At 40.3% G+C, this 23737-nt stretch overlaps 1 protein-coding gene across 6 annotated transcripts in view; it reads left to right on the forward strand.

The window, feature by feature from the left end:
• The window catches only part of LOC120056936 (CMP-N-acetylneuraminate-beta-galactosamide-alpha-2,3-sialyltransferase 4-like), a 34242-nt gene that overhangs the window by 3391 nt on the left and 7114 nt on the right, over positions 1 to 23737 (forward strand). The window contains exons 3-10 of one of the 6 annotated variants that reach the window (XM_039005233.1): positions 1107 to 1181; positions 1784 to 1881; positions 2272 to 2335; positions 2545 to 2640; positions 2764 to 2953; positions 4491 to 4634; positions 15397 to 15549; positions 15996 to 16159. In XM_039005233.1, coding sequence (XP_038861161.1) covers positions 1107 to 1181; positions 1784 to 1881; positions 2272 to 2335; positions 2545 to 2640; positions 2764 to 2953; positions 4491 to 4634; positions 15397 to 15549; positions 15996 to 16085 — 910 coding nt within the window. In that variant the 3' untranslated portion in view covers positions 16086 to 16159. The remainder of the gene's footprint in view (positions 1 to 1106; positions 1182 to 1783; positions 1882 to 2271; positions 2336 to 2544; positions 2641 to 2763; positions 2954 to 4490; positions 4635 to 15396; positions 15550 to 15995; positions 16160 to 23737) is intronic. The other 5 variants (XM_039005234.1, XM_039005235.1, XM_039005236.1 and 2 more) reach the window with 5 other exon arrangements.

Genomic DNA, 23737 nt, shown 5'->3' on the forward strand with positions numbered 1-23737 from the left:
CTGGTGACACTGTCAGTGATTTATTTAGAATTCAAGGCACACTTAACCCACATGGCTTCCACAGCAGTCTGCAGCGATACGCCATCCCATCTGGTTTGCGCTTAGTGGGACTATCATTTGTTTTTCAACAGGACAATGACCCAACACACCTCCATGCTTTGTAAGGGGTAATTGACCAAGAAGGAGAGTGATGGAGTGCTGCATCAGAGGATCTGGAGTCCACATTCCTCCGGCCTAAAACCAATTGAGATGGTTTGGGATTAGTTGGATCGCAGAGTGAAGAAAATGCAGCCAACAAGTGCTCAGCATATGTGGAAACTCCTTGTTGGAAGTAGTGCCAAGTGAAGCTGGATGAGAGAATGCCAAGAGTGTGCAAAGCTGTCATCAAGGCAAAGGGTGGCTACTTTGGAGAATCTAAAAAATAAAGAAAAACTCTTGAATGAGTAGGTGTGTCCAAACTTTTGACTGGTACTGTAGTTCTACCTGGAACCAAAAATAGTTTTACTATGGGGACAGATGAAGAACCCCTTTGAAACCCTGAGTGTGGCATAACCTTGGGCAAAGTGGTGTGTGGTATCCCAGGAGGTCTACCCTGGATGGTAATAGAGGGGAGGTACGTGAGTCGACATTGGCTCCCTCTGCTGGGAATACGGGAGCTGGGCACCCCGACACGGACAGCTAAGTGGAGGTAATTAGAGGAAAGTGCCAACCAGCCATTGAGGCTAAATAAAAGGAGCACGATGGCACACCGTGGGAGAAAAGGGAGAGAGACGGACACCAGTTAAGAGAGAGAAGGAAGACCGAGCAAAACCTAAGTTATTTCTTTGATATATTTATTTTCTGTCTAAGTAAAGTTGTTTTTGCGGACTAAAGCCTCTCTGTCTCTGTGTCAATCTCTGCACGCTCAATCCAACACCCCACAGAAATTACCACAGGTGGCTAATTTCTACCACAGGTATCCACAGTGGAAACCGACGTTATGTCCCCAGCGGTTGGTTCCCAGTTGAGACCTTTAACCATCCCAGAGACCACATACTGTGTGTTTCAGTTGAGTTTCTATTTCAATTGTGTGTTTCTGTTTCATTTCCATGTTCTGTGTTTTTCAGTAGTGAAGGGGCTTTCAGTAAGGCCCTCTGTGACAGCTGGAATATCTCTCAGAAGTGGGAGAGACTCAACTTCAAGTGAGTAATAAAGTCTACTTGATGAGAAACATGGAGGAGTTTTGTTTTTACTCTTTCTTTCTCCCTCTTTCTTTCACTCTCATTCTCTCATTCTTTATCCCTTTCTTCCTCTCTCACCCTATATTTGGGTTATAGGCTCTATTTGAAAAGTTAATGTAAATATAGCATAGAAGGAAAAGAAATACATCTGTAACTTTGGTAGTGACAACAATATCACAAATGGCCATTCAAAAAGAAAAACATTTGCATGTTTCTCTTCTGTTTTTCTAACTTTGTGGTTTCTTGGAAATGTGACCAGTTAGGTGTGTCATGTTTTGCCATGGTAACAGAAGTTTTTTATTTTTTCCGACCGTTAACAAACGAGTTTGGTTTTGCAATGATACAATGAGTTTGGGTTTGTTTCTCAACACAAGTGTAATTCTTAACACATCAGGCTTCGAAGAAAGTATATAACATCAAACTTCCTTCCACAATCATAGCTATTTTAAGTGAGTATGTAAGTCTATGCCACATTGATGGCATTTAAGTAAGTCTATGCCACATTGATTTAATATTTCTTATCAGCAGGTGTATGTATTTCTACCTGTGTTTTATCCTACCAGTGTGAGCAGGAATGCTCAACTTTTCTTGAAGCTGGAGGATTTCTTCTGGCGACGCTACTTGTCCACGTTAGCCTTGCCTTATGGTGTTAAGGGCAGTGGTATGTTGTCACCATCCTCCACTTCAAAGAGTATTTCCAGTGGTGGCTGGTGGAAGTTTAAATAGAATGGCAGGCTTATTGTAATGGCTGGCATGGAATTCATTGAACGGTATCAAACACGTGTTTGACACCATTCCATTCAATCCATTTCTATGAGCCGCCCTCCCCTTCACAAGCCTCCTCTGGGTACTTCATACAAAATGCATATTCTGTTAAAGGTGCTTTTCAGTGTGTTTTTATTTGAATTATGCTTTTTTTATTCTTATGACAGTGTTATTACTAACATGTAATAGCAAGCATCAATGTTACTAGTGTTATCTGCATTAACCATGTCTGTCTCATGTTTACATTTCTTGTATGAGATGCTTAAGTTAATTTTCTGTTTTCCAGAGCTTTTTCTCGTGAAAGCATTGGCAGCCATGGCTAGCTATGACATGCCTGAGAGGATAAAACAGTTAGGTCAAAGTATATCCCTGACAATGACGCTACTGTAGAAATCAGTCATTGTTTGCATAAGATTACAATCTAGTTTATGAATCTATTGAAGTTAATATTTTATTCAGCTGACAGTTGACACATTCCTGATGGACAATTCATTTTTTTAAAAGGTCTACCATGATACCTTGGTTGAGCTGTACTGTTTTGTCCTCTTCCTGCCCTCAGTTTGCCTTGCAAAACCTGCATGGTGGTTGGAAATGGGTTCGCGATCAAGAACACCTCGTTAGGAAGTGCCATTAACAAGTATGACATAGTGATCAGGTAAGAGACTGAGTGCTTTATGTCTTGCTATGTCACATTTATTTCACATTCTGTCATGGTTATAACAGCAGTATGCAGGCTGTGTGACTATGGTTCATGCAATGTCTTATTGGTCATACCCAGGTTGAACGATGCCCCAGTTCGGGGGTATGAGGCCGACGTGGGGAACAAGACTACCATGCGCCTCTTCTACCCTGAGTCGGCTTCCTACAACCCCAGCATCCACAATGACCCTGACACACTCATGGTCCTTGTGCCTTTCAAGCAGCAGGACGTGCGCTGGCTCAAAGAGATCCTGTACAATGAGAAGAGGGTACTATACTGGATGTGATATTTTCAACACAAAGACACAAAGACAGGGATGCCCATTACTCCCCATCTACCTTTAAGAAAATATATGATGAGATGAAGTAAGGTTTTAAAGTCTTGCAACTTTAAAACTGATTACAGGACATACAGTATCATATATTAGGTAAAGAACATGAATGGAGGACAGGGGATTATACAACTGATTACTGATTACACTCTCTCTCTCTCTTTCTAGTTAGTCTAGTCTCTTTCTGTTTCATTCACACACACACATCCATACACACTCTTCTCTCCCCAATGCCACATTAAAACACCTTATTCATTTAAACATGATCACCCTCACCTGCTGGAACATTGTATTTTCCACCCTATCTCCCTACCCTGAGGCTCTGTTAGTAGGTTGTGTTGGAGCAGTGTCTAATAATAATGTTGAAAGGAACGGTCTTGGGGTGTAGGGTCATGCCACCCTCATTTACACAGTAGTCTAATTCTAAGAGGGACGAGAAGGCACGTGTGATCAACCAATGACTGGGCAGGAGTTAATACTTAGATCTAGGCTCTGTTGTAATTTCCACGCTAGTTTAGCACATAGTGCCGTGAAAAAGTATTTGCCCCCTTTCTGATTTTCAAAATTTCTTATTTTTCATACTGAATGTTATTAGATCTTCAACCAAAACCTAATATTAGATAAAGGGAACCTGAGTTTGCAAATAACCCCAAAAAATGATACTTATTTTATTTATTTAAAAGTTATCCAACACCCAATTCAACTACAGGAAGCATTTGGTTACAGTCATTGCAGCTAAAGGTGGCACAACCAGTTAATAAGAGTAAGGGGGCAATAACTTTTTCACACGGGGGAATTGGGTGCTGCATAACTTTGCTAATGAAAGAAATTAAATAAGTGTAATTTGTTTTGTTATTTGTAAACTCAGATTGCTTTTATCTAATATTAGGTTTTGGTTGAAGATCTGATAATAGTCAATATCAAAAATAGAGAAAATCAGAAAGGGGGCAAATACTTTTTTACGGCACTGTAAAATTAAGCAATGTATTGGGAATGTATCCTAAGCAAACCTGGGTTCAAATACAATTTTACGTTTTTCAAAAACTTTTAGTGTTTGGTGTAGTCTGCCTGCAGTCCTAGATGGGTAGGCTTTGCACTTTTGCAACAATTCCATTGCGCCTTGCTAGCTCAATCAAACCGAGCGAAAGTATTTGAAATTATTTAAAATAGTACTTGAACCCAGGTCTGATTCTAAGTAGTGTGCTGGTGTGGATATTGGCCCTACTATGTAGTGTGCTGGTGTGGAACGTAGCCCTACTGGTGAAGCTGTTTTAACCAGGGGCCGTATTTATCAAGCGTCTCAGAGTAGGAGTGCTGATCTAGGATCAGTTTTGCCTTCATAATGAATAAGAATAGATGGACAAGGGGACCTGATCCTAGATCAGCACACTTAATCTGAGACGCTTGATACATACGGACCACCCAGGGCTCTTTCTAACTAGACTCACTCTATTCACTCGATCTGTGGCTTCAGATCAGAAAGGGCTTCTGGAAACCCCCTCCTGAGATCTGGTTGGGTAAAACCAGCCACATCCGAATCCTGGACCCCTACTTCCTGCAGCAAACGGCCAGCCGCATGCTCCACTTGCCTCTCAACACACCTCCAAAGACCAACCAGGTGAGAGCTGCTCAGAATAGCTGCTCACCCTAACAGAAATGTACATGTTTAAAGTGTGTTGGAAGTACAATTATTACATTTTGGCAAATGCTATTGTAACACAGTTGTTAAATGCATTCCACCATGTCTTTCACAGACATGAAAAGCTAGTTTGTAGAAAAAATGGTAGTGTAATAGGATGGCGTTCTGGTCATTTAACCACCATTTCAATCTTGTTCTTGTAATTTGAGTCACTTTTAAGATTTTAGTGGTTATATTTAGGGAGCTTCTTGGAACGGTTTGAAAATGTCTGAAGCTTGCAGACAAGTTACTGTAGTGATAAGAAGGCTATGAATGTCGCCACTTCCGCTTTGTTTGGGTGTGAAAATAATTGCTTTTCAGAAAATCACCAGTCAAAACTCTCTCCCATCACCACAGTCAATTAGGGGTCAAGAGAGTTTAGGGTCAAGATAAATCTTCAATGAATGTCTGTGTAGTAATCTATAATTATTCAACGTCGTTGTATCAATATTAGTGGTCACACGAAGTAGATAAACTATTATGTAATGGGGAAGATGGTATTAGTGCTGTTTTAATGTCCATGCAGTTTCATGAGTGACTATGGTTTCATAGAAAACATTGGGTTAATTTGAAACTATAAGTATTACTTTGGAGCCTTGGCTGTTCACGGCAAAGCTAAGAATGTCATTACTTAGAATGTCATTGGCAAAAATCACACATTGACGTATTTATTTTTGTCTGACCTTGGAGTTTGCCCACTCCTCCTTTCTTAAGGTGCCCTCCTCTTCTTCCTCTGTGCGTAGGGGTTCAATTCAGCCCTGAGTGAAAAGTCCAGACTCTTACAATGGTGCTTTGTTCCCACTCTCACTGTTAAAGGGCTCTTCAAGTTCAAACTGTGGCATACCTTGGCTCTCAAAGGATGGGCTGGAAGCTTAAAACAACTCTTTTGAAATGGAAATGTGTGACAAAAGAGGAATTATGGAGTGAATGTTCAAGGTTATGGTGATGCCCGTGAGATGATGTGGTTTATTTTGTCGCCGGGTACTTCTCTCAGGTTTTTACTGAACCTGACTGGTTATCCACCCTGAATAAGTATGTATCCAGGCACCAGACCTAGGTTCAAATAGTATTTGTTTTAATAATTTAAGCGTGCGGTGATGTGTGTTTGTAGACGATCACTAGTTTAATCCCAGGGACTCTGCCCTCTCTGTCATCGGTCCTGAAACTAGGGCTTGGTTTCAATACTTTCCAAATATTTTTATTTATTTAACCTTTATTTAACTAGGCAGGTCAGTTAAGAACAAATTCTTATTTTACGATGACGGCCTACCCCGGCCAAACACTCCCCTAACTCGGACGATGCTGGGCCAATTGTGTGCTGCCCTATGGGACTCCCGATCACGGCCGGTTGTGATCTCGGAATCATACCAGGGTCTGTAGTGACGCCTTTAGCACTGATATGCAGTGCCTTAGATCGCTGCGCACTCAGGAGCCTAATACAGCCTTCCTTCCTGTCTTCCTTGAAGTAATCAAGTCAAATTGTATTTGTCACATGCGCCGAATACAACAGGTTACAGTGAAATGCTTACGTACAAGGCCTTAACCAACAATGCAGTTTTAAGAAAATACCTTAAAAAAAAGTAAGATAAGAATAACAAATAATTAAAGAGCAGTAGTAAATAACAATAGCAGGGCTATATACAGGGGGTACCAGTACAGAGTCAATGTGCAGGGGCACCAGTGTCGAGGTAGTTGAGGTAATATGTACATGTAGGTTTAGTTATTAAGGTGACTATGCATAGATAATAACAGAGAGTAGCAGCAGCGTAAGGGGGGGGGGGGGGGGGGGGGGCAATGCAAATAGTCTGGGTAGCCATTTGATTAGCTGTTCAGGATTCTTATGTCTTGGGGGTAGAAGCTGTTTAGAAGCCTCTTGGACCTAGAATTGGCGCTCTCGTACCGCTTGCCGGATTGGTGAAAGGTATGTTATGGGACCTTTGCTTTCAACTATACAATCACATACTGATCAATGACTAGCTCAAAGAAGGGAAGACAGGAGGATGCGTTTTCTGTGTGGGCCAGTGGTTTTGCCACTGACCCCACTGCACTGGTGCCAGAGTTGGCATGGGTTTGAATTCGCCCACTGCCCTTTGGCTCTATCTTTCCTGTCTTCTCTCTACTGTTCTATCTGTTCAATATAAAAAAAATAGTAGAGCTTAGCCTGTGTCTTGTAAACTTGATTAAATTATTTAATGACTGTGACATGGCCGATCTTGATGAGGTCACTTTAGGGAATGGCGCTCCTCCCATTAGTCACAGCTAGGAGTTGGGTCACTGATGCTATCCTTCCTCTTTCGTCTCCTTTCTCTGGAAGGAGTGACTAAGAAAACAAACCTTGTTTTGTAAGGGAAATGACTGAAAGGGTGGAGAGTCATCTATGTTTCGAAACCTACAGACCTTGGTGTCTGAACTTTGGTCCTTGGGGTTACTAGTTTTCCTTTGTAACCAATGAGTTAGATGGTAACAATGAGTTAGACCCTTCAGTGTTGTGATGCAAAAATATTGGCCAAATGTATTGCTCATAGACTAAAAAAGGTATTTCTGGACGTTATTCATCACAATCAGACGGGATTCTTAGAGGGAAGATATATTGGAGACAACATTAGACAACTACTACAAATAATGGAAAACTATGAGAATGCAGGTAAACCATGTATAACCGTTATAGCAGATCTTGAGAAAGCATTTGATACAATATGTCTAGAATCTGTTTAAGTGCCTGTTTTTTTTCAACTTAAGATGGGTACAAGTATTGTTCAAAAACCTTTTATGTAAAATAATAAATACGTTTCTTCTCTGAGAACACCTTTCCATTTACGAGAAGATTACCCTGATTAATTTTCTATTACATACATGACCACATGACCAAAAGTATGTGGACACCTGCTTGTCGAACAGCTCATTCCAAAATCATGGGCATTAATATGGAGTTGGTCCCCCCTTTTCTGCTATAACAGCCTCCACTCTTCTGGGAAGATTTCCACTAGCTGTTGGACATTGCTGCTGGGACTTACTTCCATTCCGCCACGAGCATTAGTGAGGTCGGGCACTGATATTAGGCCTTGCTCGCAGTCAGCGTTCCAATTCATCGTAAAGGTGTTCAATTGGGTTGAGGTCAGGGCTCTGTGCAGGCCAGTCAAGTTCTTCCACACCAATCTCAACAAACCATTTATGTAGGGACCTCGCTTTGTGCATGGGGACATTGTCATGCTGAAACAGGAAAGGTCCTTCCCCAAACTGTTGCCACAAAGTTGGAAGCACAGAATCATCTAGAATGTAATTGTAGCGTTAAGGTTTCCCTTTACTGGAACTATGGGGCCTAGCCCGAACAATGAAAAGCAGCCCCAGACCATTATTCCTCCTCCACCAAACTTTCCCGTTGGCACTATGCATTTGGGTATATAGCGTTCTCCTGGCCTTGCATCCTCCAAACCCAGATTCATCCATCGGACTGACAGATGGTGAAGTGTGATTCATCACTCCAGAGAACGCGTTTCCGCTGCTCCAGAGTCCAATGGCGCCGAGCTTTACACCACTCCAGCCGACGCTTGGCATTGCACATGGTGATCTTAGGATTGTGTACGGCTGCTCGGCCATGGAAACCCATTTCATGAAGCTCCCGACTAATAGTTATTGTGCTGATGTTGCTTCCAGAGGCAGTTTGGAACTCGGTAGTGAATGTTTTAACCGAGAACAGACCCTTTTTTTTCTCCCTACGTGTTTCAGCACAGTCCTTTTCTGTGAGCTTGTGTGACCTACCACTTCGCCACTGTTGCTCCTAGACATTTCCACTTCACAATAACAGCACTTACAGTTGACAGGGGCAGCTCTAGCAGGGTAGAAATTTTACAAACTGACTTGTTGGAAAGGTGGCATCCTATGACAGGTGGCATCCCCATACTGTATTTATTTATTTGATCTTGCTCCTTTGCACCCCAGTATCTCTAATTGCACATTCATCTTCTGCACATCTATCACTCCAGTGTTTAATTGGTATATTGTAATTACTTCGCCACCATGGCCTATTTATTGCCTTACCTCATCTTACCTCATTTGCACACACTGTATATAGACTTTTTCTACTGTATTATTGACTGTATGTTTGTTTATTCCATGTGTAACTCTGTGTTGTTGTATGTGTCGAACTGCTTTGCTTTATCTTGGCCAGGTCGCAGTTGTAAATGAGAACTTGTTCTCAACTAGCCTACCTGGTTAAATGAAGGTGAAATAACAAAATGACGGTGCCACGTTGAAAGTCACTGAGCTCTTCAGTAAGGACATTCTACTGCCAATGTTTGTCTATGGACATTGCATGGCTGTGTGCTGAATTGTATACACCTGTCAGCCACGGGTGTGGCTGAAATAGCAGAATCCACAAGTTTTTTGCAGAATCCACACATACTTTTGTATATATAGTGTATTTATTCATTGCTCTACCGATTCCAGGAGAATCCTTTTTCAAATCATGCGAAGAAAAACTTAACTTTACACAAGCATATTTGAGTTTGGAGGTTTAAAACAATTAAATATTAAGGCATAAAACCTCTCCCTTAAAGCCTCCATTTTACTGAAATTGTATCTAAATCCAAACTGTTTTTCTAGCAAGCTACTAAGAGAGCCCCATCCTATGTTTAAGAGTGGACTCTGCCTTTTTGCAGATTAATACCTTGAAAATGGGTCCCTCTTTAAAACTTCTCTAGGGTAGGGGGCAGCATTTGGAATTTTGGATGAAATGCATGCCCAAATTAAACGACATGTTTCTCGGGCCCAGAAGATATCATATGCATATAACTGGTAGATTTGGATAGAAAACACTCTAAAGTTTCCAAAACTGTTACAATAGTGTCTGAGTTTAACAGAACTGATTTGGCAGGTGAAAACCTGAGAAAAATCCATTCAGGAAGGAGTTTTTCTTTTTGGTTTGTAGTTTTCTATTCAATGCCATTACAGTATCCCTTGACTTAGGACTCAACTTTCAGTTTCTATGCCTTCCACTAGATGTCAAGTCTTAAGAAAGTGTTTCAGTCTTGTATTTTGAAAAATGAGGAAGTAAGAGCAGTCTGAATGAGTGGACCCTAAAGTTTCACGGAGCTTTTTCTTGCGCACAACCGAGAGAGTGCGTTTCTTGTTTACATTTTATATTGACAAAGTTATTGTCCGGTTGAAATAGTATCGATTTATTTAGGCTAAAAACAACCTGAGGTTTGAATATTAACATCGTTTGACATGTTTCTATGAACTTTACGGATACAATTTGGATTTTTTTGTCTTCCTGTTTTGACTGCGTTTGAGCCTGTGGATTACTGAAGAAAACGCGCAAACAAAACTGAGGTTTTTGGGTATAAAGAGACTTTATCGAACAAGAGGAACATTTATTGAGTAAATTAATGTCTGCTGAGTGCAACCATATGAATATCATCAAAGGTAAGGGATTAATTTTATCTCTATTTCTAAATTGTGTAACTGTTCTATCTGGCTGGCTACTGTTTGTAATGATTTGTCTTGTGGGCTATGTTCTCATAATCGTAATGTATGCTTTCGCCGTAAAGCATTTTAAAAATCTGACACCGTGGTTGGATTAACAAGAAGTTAATCTTTAAACCTATGTAAAATATGTTTTGTTTTCTGAATTTTTATAATGAGTATTTCTGTATTTGAATTTGGCGCCCAGCAGTTTCACTGGCTGTTGAAGAGGTGGGACGCTACCGTCTCACGTGCACAAGAGAGGTTAAAGTATCTTCCTTTTTAAATTAAGTCTTACAGAGTTGGCTACAATTTCAATTTCATCCTCCAGAAAAGGAAGATCAAATAATGTCTAAAGTCCACAATGTACTGATAGAGAAAAAAAAAAAAATATTTGAAAAACTACAAGAAGGGTATAATATTTATGAAGGACATTGTAAACAAGAACGGTAACATTGTCACACAAGCAATTAACAACAGTGTATGGAGGTGTATGCTCAATACAAAATTAGACAATGACTTAAATAAGAAATTAAAGAATTGGTCTGTCTGCCACCCATTCAATCAATCAATCAAATGTATTTGTTAAGCCTTTTTTACATCAGCAGATGTCACAAAGTGCTATACAGGAAGCCAGCCTAAAACCCCAAACGGCAAGAAATGCAGATGTAGAAGCAAGATGGCTAGGAAAAACTCCCTAGAAAGGCAGGAACCTGGAAGGATGCTAGAGCGGAACCAGGCTCTGAGGGGTGGCCAGTCCTCTTCTGGCTGTGTCGGGTTGAGATTATAACAGAACATGGCCAAGATGTTCAAACGTTCATAGATGACCAGCAGGGTCAAATAATAATAATAATGATAATAATAATCACAGAGGTTGTGGAGGGTGTAACAGGTCAGCGCCTCAGGAGTAAATGTCAGTTGGCTTTTCATAGCCGAGCAGTCAGAGTTAGCGCGCACAGGTGCGGTAGAGAGAGTCGAAAACAGCAGGTCCGGGACAAGGTAGCACGTCTGGTGAACAGGTCAGGGTTCCATAGCCGCAGGCAGAACAGTTGAAACTGGAGCCGCAGCACAACCAGGTGGACTGGGGACAGCAAGGAGTCATCAGGCCAGGTAGTCCTGAGGCTTGGTCCTAGGGCTCAGGTTCTCCGGGAGGAGAGGGAGAGAGTAAGAAAGAAAGAGAAATAGAGAGAGCATACTTAAATTCACACAGGACACCGGATAAGACAGGAGAAATACTCCAGATATAACAGACTGACCCTAGCCCCCCGACACAAACTATTGCAGCATAAATACTGGAGGCTGGGAGGGGTCGGGAAACACTGTGGCCCCGTCCAACGATACCCCTGGACAGGGCCAACCAGGCAGGATATAACCCCACCCACTTTGCCAAAGCACAGCCCCCACACCACTAGAGGGATATCTTCAAACCACCAACCAGCACCACCATTGAACCATAAATGGCTTAAAATGATTACTATAAATCCACCAAAAATGATCAGTTTGGCTTAAAGTCAACATTTTTGATAGCAATACCGTTCTTGATTTCCCAATACCTTGGCATCGGGTCTATGAACTGACATACAGTATAAAACAAACAATCCGTTTGTTTCAATTTAAACCTATTATATAAAATACTTGCTACAAAAATAATGCTCAATATATAAGGCATTGAACAGTCAGTCTTGTGCAGTCTTTGCAATGAGGAAACAGTCAATTGAACATATTTTCTGGTACTGTCCATCGGTGGCTCGCTTTTGGAGTCAGGTCCAGGAATGGTTATGTCAAAATATCAGGGTTTAGATGGACCTGCAAACATTGTTAGGGGATCTGAAAAACCACGATCAGTCAATGGGAAATATCATTATACTCTGGGGTAAAGTATTTATTTTTAGGACAATATCAGTAGAAATTTAATAAATAGGGAGGTTCTGGACCCTCATAAGACATCATAGTAAAATGGAGGGATGTATTGCAAAAGGAAATAGCATTATACTTGGAAAGATGGGTTAATCTGTGGACATCGGAGGGATTGAGTTAAATTGGTGGATTGGCCATTGTGGGATTAAATCCAGCACTTGAAGAAAGAGAAAATTAGGAATATACGTATAAGTATTTAACTACAGGTACCGTAGATGTGAGCGAAAATAGCTGTAAGTAGCAGTAAAAGTATTGTTGTCCGTTAGTTTACTCCAATCAGGATAAGGATGGTAGGGTAATTGGGAAAAAGTATAAAGAAAATTAAAATAAGGGGAATTAGAAATTATGCAAAACAATTAAATTCATAGAACCTACAATATATATGCAATATTAAAGCTGATCTACCAACCCCCCCCCCCCCCCCCCCCCCAAAAAAAAAGAACATTTGTTAGATGGTACCAAATGAGTTAGGTGACAATGATTTAGATGGTAACAGTGAGTTAGATGGTACACAATGATTTAGATGGTAACAGTGAGTTAGATGGTACCTAATGAGTTAGATGGTAACTCATATGCATTAGCATCGAACAGCCCCCGTGATATGCAACTTTTCAGGGAAGTTAGAAATCAATATACACAGGCAGTTAGAAAAGCCAAGGCTAGCTTTTTCAAGCAGAAATTTGCTTCCTGCAACACAAACTCAAAAAAGTTCTGGGACACTAAAGTCCATGGAGAATAAGAACACATCCTCCCAGCTGCCCACTGCACTGAGGATAGGAAACTCTGTCACCACCGATAAATCCACTATAATTGAGAATTTCAATAAGCATTATTCTACGGCTGGCCATGCTTTCCACCTGGCTACCCCTACCCCGGTCAACAGCACTGCACCCCCCACAGCAACTCGCCCAAGCCTTCCCCGTTTCTCCTTCTCCCAAATCCAGTCAGCTGATGTTCTGAAAGAGCTGCAAAATCTGTACCCCTAAAAATCAGCCGGGCTAGACAATCTGGACCCTTTCTTTCTAAAATTATCTGCCAAAATTGTTGCAACCCCTATTACTAGACTGTTCAACCTCTCTTTCGTGTCGTCTGAGATTCCCAAAGATTAGAAAGCAGCTGCGGTCATCCCCATCTTCAAAGGGGGGGACACTCTTGACCCAAACTGCTACAGACCTATATCTATCCTACCCTTCCTTTCTAAGGTCTTCGAAAGCCAAGTCAACAAACAGATTACCGACCATTTCGAATCCCACCGCACCTTCTCCGCTATGCAATCTGGTTTCAGAGCTGGTCATGGGTGCACCTCAGCCACGCTCAAGGTCCTAAATGATATCTTAACCGCTATCGATAAGAAACAATACTGTGCAGCCGTATTCATTGACCTGGCCAAGGCTTTCGACTCTGTCAATCACCACATCCTCATCGGCAGACTCGATAGCCTTGGTTTCTCAAATTATTGCCTCCCCTGGTTCACCAACTACTTCTCTGAGAGTTCAGTGTGTCAAATCGGAGGGCCTGTTTTCCGGGCCTCTGGCAGTCTCTATGGGGGTGCCACCGGGTTCAATTCTTGGGCCGACTCTCTTCTCTGTATACATCAATGATGTCGCTCTTGCTGCTGGTGGGTCTCTGATCCACCGCTACGCAGACGACACCATTCTCTATACTTCTGGCCCTTCTTTGGTCACTGTGTTAACAACCCTCCAGACGAGCTTCAATGCCATACAACTCTCCTTCCATGGCCTCCAACTGCTCTTAAATACAAGTAAAACTAAATGCATGCTCTTCAATCGATCGCTGCCTGCACCAGCCCGCCCGTCCAGCATCACTACTCTGGACGGTTCTGACTTAGAATATGTGGACAACTACAAATACCTAGGTGTCTGGTTAGACTGTGAATTCTCCTTCCAGACTCACATTAAGCATCTCCAATCCAAAGTTTAATCTAGAATTGGCTTCCTATTTCGCAAAACAAAGCATCCTTCACTCATGCTGCCAAACATACCCTCATAAAACTGACCATCCTACCGATCCTCGACTTCGGCGATGTCATTTAGAAAATAGCCTCCAATACCCTACTCAATAAATTGGATGCAGTCTATCACAGTGCCATCCGTTTTGTCACCAAAGCCCCATATTCTACCCACCACTGCGACGTGTACGCTCTCGTTGGCTGTCCCTCGCTTCATACTCATCGCCAAACCCACTGGCTCCAGGTCATCTACAAGACCCTGCTAGGTAAAGTGCCCCCTTATCTCAGCTCGCTGGTCACCATAGCAGCACCCACCTGTAGCACGCGCTCCAGCAGGTATATCTCTCTGGTCACCCCCAAAGCCAATTCCTCCTTTGGCCGCCTCTCCTTCCAGTTCTCTGCTGCCAAGGACTGGAACGAACTACAAAAATCTCTGAAACTGGAAACACTTATCTCCCTCACTAGCTTTAAGCACCAGCTGTCAGAGCAGCTCACAGATTACTGCACCTGTACATAGCCCATCTATAATTTAGCCCAAACAACTACCTCTTCCCCTACTGTATTTATTTATTTGTTTTGCTCCTTTGCACCCCATTATTTCTATTTCTACTTTGCACATTCTTCCACTGCAAATCTACCATTCCAGTGTTTTACTTGCTATATTGTATTTACTTCGCCACCATGGCCTTTTTTGCCTTTACCTCCCGTATCTCACCTCATTTGCTCACATTGTATATAGACTTATGTTTCTACTGTATTATTGACTATATGTTTGTTTTACTCCATGTGTAACTCTGTGTTGTATGTGTCGAAATTCTTTGCTTTATCTTGGCCAGGTTGCAATTGTAAATGAGAACTTGTTCTCAACTTGCCTACCTGGTTAAATAAAGGTGAAATAAATAAAATAAATATGGTACTGTATAGTAAGGTATGTACACTATGGTCCATTTTAAGTGTAGTTCTGGACTAAAAAGTATTTTCAATGGGGAATTTTTTAAATCCAGGACTAGCCTTCACCTGTGTGTGTGAAACCGGCCGTAAGTATGTACAGTGTTTAGGGATTATGGCTCAGTTGGTAGACTATGGCGCTTGCAATGCCAGGATTGTGGATTCGATACCCGGGGCCACCCATATGTAAAATGTGCGCACCCATGACTGTAAATCACTTTGGGTAAAAGCGTTTCTAAATGGCATGTCTTATTATTATTATTATTATTATTATATTAAAACTGATGTTGTAGTGATGGAGAAGACTGATCGTCTTTCATTGTAATTTTTACACACTAGTGCTGCCACCTCCTGGTGAAATAAAATATAATATGTCTAATGTGTCTCTTACGCTTGTCCTCACAGATCCCAGCGCACCCTACAACTGGCATTCTGGCCATCTACGTGGCCCTTAACTACTGTGACGTGATCCACATCGCTGGATTTGGCTACCCAGAGTCTAAAGACCTGAAGCACCCCATTCACTACTATGGCTATGACACCATGAAGTCTATGAAGGTGAGGGAGGAAATTGAAATGGGGTGCGTCCCAACAATATCTACGTTCTTCTGAAGTGTACACTCATTCACTACTTCCCACAAATCTAAAAGCATTGGATTGGTGGAGGCATGGGCCAGAGGGAGTTTCCACCACATTCTGTAAACCAGTCATTTCCTTTCAAATCAGTGAAAGCAAGTGAAAGAGAGTACACTTTGGGAGGACGGAAAGGTAATTGGGATGTAGCCCTTGGACTATCAACAATCAGTTGTCTTGTCTAAAACACTATGCAAAGTCACATATGAATAACATTGAATATGATATGTGGAGACACATCAAATGAAATGTATTGATACAGAGGAGTGACTTTGGTGTTCTGCTGTCATGAACAATTTCAAACCACTTTGCATGGTGTGTTAACATATTTGAAAATCAATAGATTTTTTAATTTCTCCTCTTCCTGACAGAATTCGTACCACAACCTGTCCCATGAGGTGAAAGCTCTGAAGCGACTAGAGGACTCTGGTGCTGTTGTATACCTACACCCTCACTCCTGACCAATGCAACACTAAGAGTAGTTAGGGAAGGGAAGGGCGTAGACGTAGACGGCGGACGTAAAGGTAACGTAAAGGTAATGGCGGACTGAACGAAGTTATGTAGAGCACCTCAAGATAAAACATAATATTCGAAATATCTGCTAAATTAGACTAAAATATTAGCACTAAATAATCTGGTGGGTGATAACCTTCAATCTGGATAATAACACAAAACAAATCCTAAGACTAGAGACATTTATCGACAAATATTACGAAACAAGCAACACCCAAACATGACGGAGAGTAAGACAGGGGAACCAATTCAAAAACGAAAACGTGACTCTTCAACAGACACTGATGATCTAATATTCTCACCACCGGCAATGGTAAAGGTCGAAACCGATCTGTTAAAATCAATAAATGACAAACTGGGTATACTTGAATTAGTTAGTAAGGATATAAAAGAGTTGAAGGCAAGCCTAGAGATGAGTGATGAAAAAGCTGCGGCATTGGAGAAGGAAACACACGCGCTAAAAGGGACAGTCAATAAGATTGAAACCGAAATGAATGAAATTAAAAAGGAGAACACCGTTCTGAAGGAATGCTTACTGGACACACAAACTAGATCCATGAGAGAGAATTTGGTACTTACAAATATCCAAGAGAAAGAAGGAGAGGTTCCTGAATCTGTAGTTAGAGAGTTCCTTTTTGCAGCGCTTCAGATTCCACGCGAAGTTATCGACAAGATCCAACTTGAACGTGTACACCGCCTCGGACAGAGAGGGCAGAGGTACGAACGCCCAATCGTTGCCAAATTTGCTTCATTTAAAGATAAAATAATGGTTAAAAGCCTGGGTAAAAGACTTGCTGGGACCAAAATTGGCATGAATGATCAATTTCCGAAAGAAATTGCAGAACGGCGCAAAGTTCTGTATCCAATTTTCAAAGAAAATAGATTAAAAGCGAAACGAGTAGCTCTCGTCGTTGATAAACTATATATTGATAACCAGTTGTTCAGAGACACAAAGACTACTCCATGGTTATTTTAAAAATTACAAAGTTCTCATAGATGAGGAAAATAAACACAATTCAAGCCCGGTTATTGATTGCAACAATACAATACAAAATATAGCTTTTCTATAAATCTTCACATATAACTAATTGAACACAAGCACTATTTCTACATAGTGAAGATAAAAACTAAGTAAACAGAAGGCACAGTATGTGTGGATGGTGTGATGTGTGTTTATTTTTATTTGTTATGTTTGGAAAGTTGAGTGAGTGAGTAATGAAATGGTTGCATATCCCAGAGCCAATGTATTGCTGTGAGCCGGGTATGAGAGGGCTTTCAATGTTGTTCAGATGATGGATATACTTTTATAATGAATTATACGTCTTATTTATTTATTGTCCTATCATGGGGAACTACATTTTTAAAATAAATTATATCTAATTATTTATTATCCTATTTTAATGGTACGGTCCATGGCCCTATACCCTAGACACCCACATGAATGGCCCAGATACTAAGGAGAAGTCCCTAACTGTTTTATGTGCATGCTGTAAGCGGTCTGTATGCAGCCAAAATGAGGTCAGGGACCAAGAGCAGCACTGCCCCCTCAAGATTCTGAGCCTGCTTGGCAGGGTTGGTCCTGCAAAGCCAAAGCCCCCTAAAGGGAGAGCATAATAAACAAGGAAATTCTCAAAGCTGCTAATGAGAACCTTGACGACCTTGTACCTAGCCGGTGGGGATTCCGGTGGGGTGCCCCCACCCAGGCAGTGGCAGTGCTGGCAACACTAGCTGCAGTAACCCATGGGGAGGGGGTCACACTCGGACATTCAGAGAGGGGGTATATTATTGTGGCCCTGGTGGCACGAAATCAAAGTCGGACTGCATGGAGATGCTTGGGAACATGGTCAAAACGGATGACCATATTGTGGGTGTTTCAGGAAGAAGGTGTACATTTGACCTCCATCATCTAGGATGTGACAATGGTAAATAAATCTCTACATTTATGCTCATTTTTTGCGCGGTCTTGCAGGCCTTCTCATGCAGCTGCAACTGCAAGTACATTTGTAAATCATGACCCATCTTGAGTTGGGCTCTGGGATGGTGCAATTGTTGAGAGGGTGAGCTTATGGTTGTGTGGGGGTAAGGGCTGAATGTGTGTGGGTGTATGTGTGTATCCCACAACTGTTGCGAAGGAAGAAGTAAAAGATGTTAGGGACTATAGAGGATGATCCACAGCAATATATAATACAAATCGAGGTGAGGGCGATGGAAATGCATTTGGCGGTGGATCTGCTTCGGTTCGGTGGATGGCGCTGTGTGCACTTTTCGAAGGATGGATCCCAGTCGGTCCGGGGCTGTGCGATGCGGGGGGTCGGGGGTGGTCTGCCGGGCATTGGGATGACAACCCAACTCGAGATGGGGGCTTTTGGCGGGTGGAATAGTGGGGACCAATTGGAGGTTTGCTTAGTGGAGATGCAAATGTCATGGTACAACTATATAGACACTCAATCATTATGTTACTTTTTAATAGGATGTTTACAAACATATATTTTGATAAAAATAATTGAAAGGTGTGTCTCATTATGGTAAGTGGTGAAATAAGTATAGCCAGTTACAATTGTAATGGCTTAGCAGATAATAAGAAAAGACGATCAGTATTTACCTGGCTAAAAGAGAAGGATTATAATATCTATTGTTTACAGGAAACCCATTCGACAGTTTTAGATGAAGTTTTGTGGAAAAAGAACTGGGGGGGCGAAATATATTTCTCCCATGGGCAAAGAAATTCAAAAGGGGTGATGGTTTTAATTAATAATAACTTTGATCCAAATGTGCAACTTGTCCAAACAGATCCTCAAGGTAGATGGATTATTTTAAATATGTTATTGGACAATAAACATATATGGCTTATTAACCTATACGGTCCGAATAATGATGATCCAAGCTTCTTTGACAATATATATAAGAATGTATTAACTCTACAAGCAACACTAGACTCTATTATTATAGTGGGAGATTTTAATACGGTCTTAAATACCTCTATGGACCGGAAAGGAAATCACACTACAAACTATCACCCTCAGGCACTTAAGGAAATCAGGAATGTCATGGATATATTGGAATTAGTGGATATATGGAGACTTAAATACCCTGACCTAGTGAGATATACATGGCGGAGGCTTAATCAAGCTAGTCGCCTTGACTACTTTCTTATATCATTCTCTCTGGCACCAAAAGTTAAAAAGTGTTTGATAGGGGACAGAATGCGGTCGGACCATCACATAATTGGCATATATATTACTCTTACAGAATTTCCACGTGGGCGAGGATATTGGAAATTTAATCAAAGCCTACTAGATGATAAATTGTTTAGAACTAGGACAGAAGAATTTATAACTGACTTTTTTAGACATAACATAGGTACAGCAGATCCCCATATTGTATGGGGCACTTTTAAGTGTGCCTTTAGAGGCCATGCAATTCAGTACTCATCTATAAAACAAAAGCAATTTCGATCAAAAGAGTCCATATTAACAAAGGAAATTGAAGGACTAACAGTACAGTTAGATAACAATAAAAACGGTACCATAGAGGCACAGAATAAGTTAGAGGAAAAACAAAAAGAAATGGAGGAACTTATTCAAGAAAGATCCAGTGTAATATATTATAAAAATAAAGCGAACTGGATGGAATATGGGGAAAAATGCACCAAATTCTTTTTCAATCTTCAATATAGAAATGCTACCAAAAAAAACGTATTAAAACTTGTTACAAATGATGGAGTCACGCATGATTCACCAAATGATATTTTGAAAGAGGAAGTAAAGTACTTTAAGAATATGTTTTCGTTTCAGGCTCCTCCATCTCCACTAACTGAAACTAATTGTATGGATTTTTTCCCTAATAATAATGTAAAATTAACATCTGTACAGAAAGACTCATGTGAAGGCCTAATTACAGAGGAGGAACTACTTGATGCAATTGGGGCCTTTAAGGATGGGAAAACTCCAGGACTGGATGGCATACCAGTGGAAGTATACAAACATTTTTTTGATATACTCAAAGGACCATTATTAGCTTGTTTTAACCACTCCTATATAAATGATAGATTATCAGACACGCAACAAGAAGGTGTGATATCATTATTACTGAAACAGGACCCAAGTGGTATATATAAAGATCCAGTCCATTTAAAAAATTGGAGACCTCTTACACTTCAGTGTTGTGATGCAAAAATCCTAGCAAAATGCTTGACGCATAGAATAAAAAAAGTTTTGTCAGATATTATTCATCCTAATCAGACAGGTTTTTTACATGGACGATACATTGGAGATAATATAAGGCAAGTACTGGAAACAATAGAACACTATGAAATATCGGGGACACCAGGCCTGGTTTTCATAGCTGATTTTGAAAAGGCTTTTGATAAAGTACGACTGGAGTTTATATATAAATGCCTAGAATATTTCAATTTTGGGGAATCTCTTATAAAATGGGTTAAAATTATGTATAGTAACCCTAGGTGTAAAATAGTAAATAATGGCTACATCTCAGAAAGTTTTAAACTATCTAGAGGAGTAAAACAAGGTTGTCCACTATCGGCATATCTATTTATTATTGCCATCGAAATGTTAGCTGTTAAAATTAGATCAAACATTAATATTAAGGGATTAGAAATCCAGGGCCTAAAAACTAAGGTGTCATTGTACGCTGATGATTCATGTTTTCTTTTAAAACCACAACTAGAATCTCTCCACGGCCTCTTAGAGGATCTAGATACATTTGCTATCCTCTCTGGATTAAAACCAAATTATGATAAATGTACCATATTACGTATTGGATCACTAAAAAATACACATTTTACATTGCCATGTAGTTTACCAATTAAATGGTCTGACGGAGATGTGGACATACTCGGTATACAAATCCCAAAAGAAAGAAATGATCTCACTCCAATAAATTTTTATAGAAAGTTAGCAAAAATAGATAAGATCTTGCTACCATGGAAAGGAAAATACCTGTCTATTTGTGGGAAAATCACCCTGATTAACTCTTTAATCATATCACAGTTTACCTATTTGCTTATGGTTTTGCCTACACCTAGTGACCTGCTTTTTAAATTATATGAACAAAAAATATTCAATTTTATTTGGAACGGCAAGCCAGATAAAATTAAAAGGGCCTATTTATATAACGAATATGAATTCGGAGGGCAGAAATTATTAAATATTAAAGCATTAGACCTCTCACTAAAGGCATCAGTCATACAAAAGTTATACTTAAATCCAAACTGGTTCTCTAGTAGATTGGTACGAATGTCTCATCCTATGTTCAAGAAGGGCCTTTTTCCCTTTATTCAGATTACACCTGCTCACTTTCGGTTGTTTGAAAAGGAAATAATCTCCAAAATATCTTTATTTTTTAAACAAGCCTTAGAAAGTTGGTTGCAATTTCAGTTTAATCCACCTGAAAGGACGGAACAAATAGTACAACAAATCTTGTGGTTAAATTCAAATATAGTAATTGATAAAAAAACTGTATTTATCGAAGAAATGTTTAAAAAAGGTATAATTTTTGTGAATGATATCATAAATAGGACTGGTGGAGTAATGTCACACATGCAGCTAACACAGACATATGGAAATGTCTGCTCTACCCAAAATTACAACCAATTAATTGCAGCATTACCACAAAAATGGAAGAGGCAGGTAGAAGGGGATAAAAGTAAGGAACTTGTATGTCGGCCTTATATTAAAGAACATAAATGGTTAAAGAAAAGTGTGATAAATAAAAACATATACCAATTTAATTTAAGGACCAAAAAACTGACAGCTGTGCCATATAAATTGCAAAATAGTTGGGAAGAGATTTTCGATGTACCCATTCCATGGCACATGGTTTATGAATTGATACGCAAAACAACGCCGGATTCAAAACTTCGAATTTTTCAATTTAAATTATTGTACAAAATTCTTGCAACTAATAGAATGTTATATATATGGGGGATACAATCTTCCCAGCTCTGCAGATTCTGCTGTGAGGAGGCAGAGTCATTAGACCATTTATTTTGGTATTGTCCGCATGTAGCTTGTTTTTGGTCACAGGTCCAGGAATGGTTGAAGAATTGCAACATTTGCGTAGAACTAACGCTACAGATAGCAATACTGGGGGATTTGAAAAGCCATAGTCAATCAATCAATAATATAATAATTATTTTAGCAAAAATGTTTATTTTTAATTTACAATCCGTGGAAGCTATGAGAATAGGAAGATTCAAATCTTTTGTGAAGCATCACAGCACAGTTGAAAAATATATGGCAAATAAAAATCCGAAATGGATGATGTTGGAAGATAGATGGGAAAGGTTGAGTGGAGCTGAAGGGTGGGACTAATAACAAGATAAACAATGTAGGGCATACGGGATCTGTGAAATGTGTATAGGTGCGGAGCTATTGTGAAATAGCACAGTTACAAGTGGAAATCAAACTGGATGGACAACAGAAATAGAGGAAGGACTAAGAACAAACAAGAGAGAACTATTATAAAGTAGACTGTGTCTGTAAAATGTGTATAAGATGTATAAATTGAAGGTAAAAACAGAAATGTTTATCAGTTTACTCCAATTGGGGGATCAGTGGTAGGGTTTGCGGGGAATAATAATAAAGGTATACTCTTTAAAAAAAGTATGTATGTCTATGTAGGTATGTGTATGTATATGTATGCATACGTGAATGGATATATATATTTACCCAAAAAAATATGGGGGATTGGAAATGATGCAGACAATTACATTGGAAGCAACATTCTTTCCGCAATATTAAGCTGATCCACCCCCAAAAAAAAAAAAAAAAAAAAAAAAAACACTAAGAGTAGTGCACAAGTGAATGATACAATTATATATCATATATTATAAACTGGGTGGTTCGAGCCCTGAATGCTGATTGGCTGACAGCCGTGGTATAACATTCGCATACATTTCCATATGGGTGGCCCCAGCGGGAATCAAACCCACGATCCAGACTACTGTACCAACTGAGCTACACAGGACCACAGTGAAGGAAGACAGTTGGGACGCTGAAAAAGGACTTCCCTTGCCTACACGCCTTTATCACAATCTGATAAACATCCAGTGTGTTTTAGGGATTAACATGGGTATCCGGGATCTCGGGACTGTCCCAGGAGCACTCTTCACACAGTAGCGGTGGGTGGGGAAAATCACTTGGGAAGCCAAGGCAGGAGAAAAAAGCCATATTACATAGTCGGAAGTTTACATACACCTTAGCCAAATACATTTAAACTCAGTTTTTCACAATTCCTGAGATTTAATCTGAGTAAAAGTTCCCTGTTTTAGGTCAGTTAGGATCACCACTTCATTTTAAGAATGTGAAATGTCAGAATAATAGGAGAGAGAATGATTTATTTCAGCGGGTCAGAAGCTCAATTAGTATTTGGTAGCATTGCCTTTAAATTGTTTAACTTGGGTCAAACGTTTTGGGTAGCCTTCCACAAGCTTCCCACAATACGTTGGGTGAATTTTGGCCCATTCCTCCTGACAGAGCTGGTGTAACTGAGTCAGGTTTCTAGGCCTCCTTGCTCGCATACGCTTTTTCAGTTCTGCCCACAAATTTTCTATAGGATTGAGGTCAGGGCTTTGTGATGG

The sequence above is a fragment of the Salvelinus namaycush genome, chromosome 12 (genome assembly GCF_016432855.1).
Source record: "Salvelinus namaycush isolate Seneca chromosome 12, SaNama_1.0, whole genome shotgun sequence".
NCBI classification, from domain to species: Eukaryota; Metazoa; Chordata; class Actinopteri; order Salmoniformes; family Salmonidae; genus Salvelinus; species Salvelinus namaycush.